Consider the following 6,000-nt stretch of genomic DNA (forward strand, 5'->3'; position numbering starts at 1 on the left):
GTTTCATTTTACCAAATCATTGAAACCGTGGCATAGAAAGAAAAGTTTTCATTAAACTAGAGGCTCAGGAGGTCTATGTTTCGTTTGTATATTTTTTGCCACGACATAAACAAAATTCACTCAGGTCTTAACGCCCTCCTGTAGGTGTGGGAAAACACAGGCCTCCATAGACCACAACCACAGGTGACCTACTTTAATGATGTAAACTGCTGTTCACAGTCAAATCCCTTTTGTCTCCAGTACACATTCCATTTTGATTCTTTGACCTTGATATTGGCTTAGCCTACCCATTTCAAGTATAAGATATGATTGGAGTTTGTTGAAGTAATCATCAATGCAATAGCCAACTTAAGGGTGTAGTACTGGTGAAAAATTGAGAAAACTACATAGGTACCTTTGAGAGGCCTTTACACAAAAACAAAGTCAAGTTAATATCTAATTTTCAGTTTTTCTTGAAAGATATAATCTTGGCTTTAACTCAGACCAGTTTCAACGCTTCTTTGTCATATTACATGCATATAATTTGCATAAATTAGACCGTCAATACAAACCAAGGAAAAACAAAGAACACATTTCTACTTCTATCTTCTATGTCACCTATCATTCTTTTCACACAAAACTTGGTACATGTATTATACATGTGTTACTCTACTACCTGATGAGATGATTTTGTGAAATTATGTCAAATGTTCACTAATTAGCTAATTATCCCAATTACCAGATAAAACTTGGTTGTCCTTCAATAAATCCACAATGGCTACTCCTATAAACAAAAGCCTTCATATTTTAAAGGAAGTGATATTCTGAATATCCTGTCCAAATTTCAGCCCAAAAGAATGATGCATTTCCCAAGTTATAACAAATTTCATGCAAAATATTATATTGAATTGAATTGAAATTTGAATTTTTCAATAATTAGGGGTACTTCTATGACCTCTAATAGCATGATTCTTGTTTATAAGACTATAAGGAAACTGTTCAGCTAAAAAAAATAAAAATAAAAAATTCACCTGTTCACCAGTACTACACCCTTAACTGATTTAGTAATTACTTATTTAGTAAGTGGGATTCTTCATGAAGCTGTGCATCCTCTGCATCTTTCTAGAATGCAAAACAGAAACTTGAGAGATCAACACATTCTTAATTTAAGTGGTTCTATAATTAGCTGGAGTTGGTTAATTGTGATTTTTTTTTTACACAGTCAAAATATGCATAACTCATTTATATCATCACATTGGTTAATTTAAAGAATGTAAGCAAAGTGTGTCTGTGCCTGCGATCAGGATGGCCTGAATGTGCTGCCAGAAATCTGTGTGTCCTCTCTGCTCATGGCCTTGTCTCGCCTCTGGAATGGCAATCAAGAACCCAATGCATGTACAAAGACAATCCTAGTATCATGCTGCATTGCTGCATTGCAGCAAAGTGAGCCAAACAGGTGTGTATCTTGTGGGTGAACTGGCGTTTGTTTGTTTTCCTGGAAGAAATTAATGCCGGTGATATATTTTTTTCTTAATGCCTCTGCCAACAAGGTTGCCGGAGGCGTTATGTTTTCAGGTTGTCTGCCGTCCGTCCGTCGGTCCGTCCGTGGTAGGTTTTTGTTACAAAATTTGAGAAGGGCTGAAGGGATCAAAGTCAAACTTGGTACAAGTATGTTTCATGATGTAAAGATGAACTGATTACATTTTGGGGTCATGAGGTCAAAGGTCAGAGGTCATGTTTGGTAAAAAAAAATCTTGTTACCGCCATAACTTGTGAACTAGTGATGATGTTTTGACCAAAGTTGGTGGAAGTATGTATTATGATGCAAAGATGAACTGATTAGAGAGGTCAAAGGTCAGTCTGTAATCGGTTTTCATTATCACATAACTTAAGAACAGCTGAAGGAAATTATGTCAAACTTGGTACAAGTATGTATAATGATATAATAATGTGGGAAGAGGCATATCGGTCGACGTGAGGTCAAACTGCCGTTCTAGTTTTTTTCCGAGATGATAAGTGATTGTTCTTGCTCAAATTTAGTTTTCGACCTATAACGCTCAGAACTTCTTGGAAGTTTTTGGTCGATCCACAGCAGCGTTGGCTATTTTGTACAGCCAGCCATCAAGATGGCAATGGGGTACAACAATATTGTCAGTTATCAAGTTGGGATGGCAGGAGAGCCGAGAGGTGTGTGCACTAACCTCTGAGCTGACTCTCCTGGTGGTAGGAATCCTTGTGTGTGAAAAAGTGGTCACGTGATTTCTAAATGGTAAAAGCAATCTGGAAATAGTTTTGAAACAGTCTTGAGGCATATAATCTGAATTTTCATGTTGCCAAAGCTGAATTGTTCAGGAAACCTGATTTAAGTGGCCATTTATTCAAAATGGCGACATGAGACATAAAATAACAAACTATAGGCTGTCAAGTAGCCAACAGCAAGTAAAAATGGTCGAGGGACAAATCAGTTTCTTACATGACCCTTTCATTGGTAGGTCAAGTTTGGATTTGGTGTCCATTTTCCAAAAGGGTCCCAAATCGGATAAAATCCCTTTTTTCAGCGGATTCAAATGGTTACAATAGTCTACTATGATGAGGGACAATGTTAACATGTTATTAAATACTTGTTAAATCTTGTGTTATTAAATCCGGTCTTGCCGGCGAGGTTACGTCTTTTCGAAGCTGTCCACGCTCTCCACGCTATCGAAGTTAAGTAATTGTTCCCATTTGTATTTTCGTCAAAACTGTATTTATTTTATGTTGTGTGTACCTACAGTGGGTCCTGAGGAAAATTCTCGGTGTTAATCTTTCATACCTATATAGAAAATCGTGTTAATTCGTGTCGTGTCTTTTGAGGCCTTGTTGGCCAACCGTGTCCGACCTTGAGGCTTTGTTTTTCCCTCAGCGGTCCGTCGATTGTGCTCCAATAACTTTCGTTCTCTGTTTTTCCCAGTCTTTTCACCCCATAGCCGACTTCCTTGTTTAAAATCTCAACGAAAAAAAAACAAAAAAACATTTCCTTCTCTGTTCTTATTCGTTCTTATTCGTTCATTCGTTGTTCTTATTCGTTCGTTCGTTCTTCGACCACGTGTTTCACCCCCATTTCCCCAGATAGTTTTCACTGTTAAACTTTAAAATGTTTAACCTTTCCCCTGAAGTACTGTATTCTGTCGTATATTATCACACCTTTCTCTTCTTCTTTAAAAGGTTGCTTTCGACTTGCCCACCAAATCTATTCATTCCAAAAAAAAATTCCATCTCTTACAGTGCCTCCTTCATACATTCCCTAAACTCACCTACACTCCACTTCCCCCCCCCCCCCCCCCCTCCAGCGTCCTTAAACGTATTTTTGACTCGAAGGTCACAAGAACTCATTTTGCAATAAATGTTCGTTTCCCATTAATCGTACACTTTCTAAAATCCAATCTCACCCATCCCCTCCAAAACTTCCCCATCACCCCTCCCCTCCAAATCTTCCCCATCACCCATCCCTTTCAAATCTTCCCCCTTGCCCCTCCCCTCCAAATCCTCCCCATCACCCACCATCCCTTTCAAATATCCCCCCTTGCCCCTTCCCTCCTAAACTCCCCCCACACCCCTCCCCTCCTAGACCCCCCCTTGCTCCTCCCCTCCCAGACTCCCCCCTCACCCCTCACCTCCAAATCTCCCCCATCTCCCATCCCTTTCGAATCCCTCCCCTTGTCCCTTCCCTCCTAAACTCCCCCCTAACCCCTCCCCTCATAAACTCCCCCCTCACCCCTACCCTTCAAATCTCCCCACCCTCATTTCTTCTCCATTTCCCCCCTCTCACCCCTCCTCCTCAAAGCGTCCTCCCCACTTCTTACCCCTTCCAACTCTCACCTCCATCTCCCCCAACCTTCTGCCTCGCTCTTCCCCCTCCTCAAATAACACCGCACTGTGCCTCACCCAATCACCATCAAACCTTTTGTCCGCCCCATCCTTCCCTTTCTCCGAGCTATTCTGAAATCTCTGACACACCTTCAACAGCTCTCCCTACCTCTTCCTCCTCTTCCACATCTTACCCTACCCCTCCCCCCCTGTTCTGTATCTGATGCTCCCCCTTCCTCTTCATTAACGGTATGGACCTCAAACATCCGGGGCCTTTGTTCAAACTTAACTGATCTCTCCATACAGGTTGCTTCTGACAAACCAGACGTGATCTGCTTAACAGAAACCTTCCTCCTTCATGATGTCACTGATTCCTTAGTATCTCTCCTGGGTTACTCCCTCCTCCGGTATGATAGACCTGAGCCTCGTCCTGGAGGTGGGGTTGCTATCTTTATCAAAAACTCTCTTTCTCACTCACCCTGAACTGCCCTCTCTCCACCTCACCCCCAGGAATACCTCTGGCTACGGCTTCCTCTTCACTCCTACCTCTTGTTCATATGTGTGTTGTACCGTCCACCAAACAGTGATGACTCCATCTACTTCTCGCTGTCTGAGAATATGGACCAACTTCTATCTACTCATCCCAACTCTCTCTTCCTTATATGTGGTGATTTCAATTGTCACCATGCCAGTTGGCTGGGTGTGGGTACCTCTCTCACCAGCCATGGCTCCTCAGCAAAGGACTTTTGCGACTCACTGGGACTGACACAATCTGTCAATTTCTCGACCCGGATCTCAGTGAACGGAACATCTTCTCTTCTGGACTTGGTTATGACTAACTTCCCTGAAAATGTCTGCTGCTCTTCTTCTGCTCCAAACTGATCTAATCATCTGATCATGTGCTTGTTAAAGTGGACATCCCTCTGACCATTCTCAGGGAGCCTCCTCAGCGTCGACGAGTCTGGCATTTCATTCAGGCCAACTGGCACGGTCTTCAAGTAGCCATCAATCATCTGGACTGGTCTCCCATCTCTACCGCCTCTGACATCAACTCATCCTGGGAATTCTTCCAAAGTAAATTGCTCTCTCTCATGCACAGATTTAGCCCATCTCGTCTTCAGATGCCATACCCTTCCTCCTGTCCATGGTCCAGGGAATCTTGTGGTGAGGCTGTTGCCCAGAAACAACTTGCCTTCGTCTCCTGGAAAGCAAATCCAACAGAAGGAAATCTCATTTCCTTTCACAACGCTCGAAACAAGTGTGTGTCCACCCTCAGGAGAGCCAGGAAACAATATCTCTCCGTTCTCAAGACCAAACTCTCTTATCTGTCTCCCTCTTCCAAATCCTGGTGGCATCTGGTCAAATCTGTTTCTGGTGTTTGTCCCCCCTCTATCCCCTCCCTTATCTCAAACAGCTACACAGCTGACTCCGCACGTGAAAAAGCGGATTGCCTCAACTCTGTGTTTGCCTCTAAATCTTGTGTCCCAAACCCATCCCTCTCTGTACCCACCGTACCCAGTCGTACCCATCTGCTCCTGGACAGATATATATATATATACAGACTTGGCATTTACTATGGAATTTTTTTTTTTTCTTGACTTGGGTTTACTTTCTTAACTCAGTATATCAATCTGGTGAGTTTCTTTTGCACTTTGGTGATTTCTTTGTTAAAAGAACCATGTCACTAATTGTCTGTCGCAGCAAGAAGTCAACCCATCTGCTCCTATATATATATACAGACTTGGCATTTAATATGGAATATATATTTTTTCTTGACTTGGGTTTACTTTCTTAACTCAGTATATCAATCTGGTGAGTTTCTTTTGCACTTTGATGATTTATTTGTGATGAAAAGAACCATGTCACTGATTGTCTGTCGCAGCAAGAAGTCAACAACAGGATTATATCACAGGTGGCGTGGCAAAATGTACCGACAGGTGCATTTGATGATTGGCTTCACAGTCGGGTATACAAGGGTTGTTGCGTTCTGTATGAGTGGAAAACAACTGCTGCACATCTACAAAAGTTATTGCCACTTCCTCTGGAGATGGTCCGTCAAATCGACAATGCTGTTTGTCATGGAGTGGTGGCTTTACGAAATTACGGCAGGAAACAGCGTGCTATTGCTCGGCAGTATGGCATCACTCAAGGTCAGGTGTCAAAGATCCTGAAACG

The 6,000-nt window shown here is 42.4% G+C and overlaps 1 protein-coding gene across 9 annotated transcripts in view; it reads left to right on the top strand.

Annotated features, from left to right (window-relative positions):
* TEX10 (testis expressed 10) overlaps positions 1-6,000 on the top strand; it is a 289,903-nt gene that overhangs the window by 219,296 nt on the left and 64,607 nt on the right. For all 9 annotated transcript variants that reach the window (XR_013624128.1, XM_078782092.1, XM_068123101.2 and 6 more), the window contains exon 14: positions 1,284-1,435. Coding sequence is in view for 8 of the 9 variants with exons in the window: in XM_078782092.1 (XP_078638218.1) it covers positions 1,284-1,435 (152 nt within the window). In the remaining variant the exon portion in view is untranslated. The remainder of the gene's footprint in view (positions 1-1,283; positions 1,436-6,000) is intronic.

This window comes from Myxine glutinosa, chromosome 7 (assembly GCF_964187855.1).
Source record: "Myxine glutinosa chromosome 7, kmMyxGlut1.1, whole genome shotgun sequence".
NCBI classification, from domain to species: Eukaryota; Metazoa; Chordata; class Myxini; order Myxiniformes; family Myxinidae; genus Myxine; species Myxine glutinosa.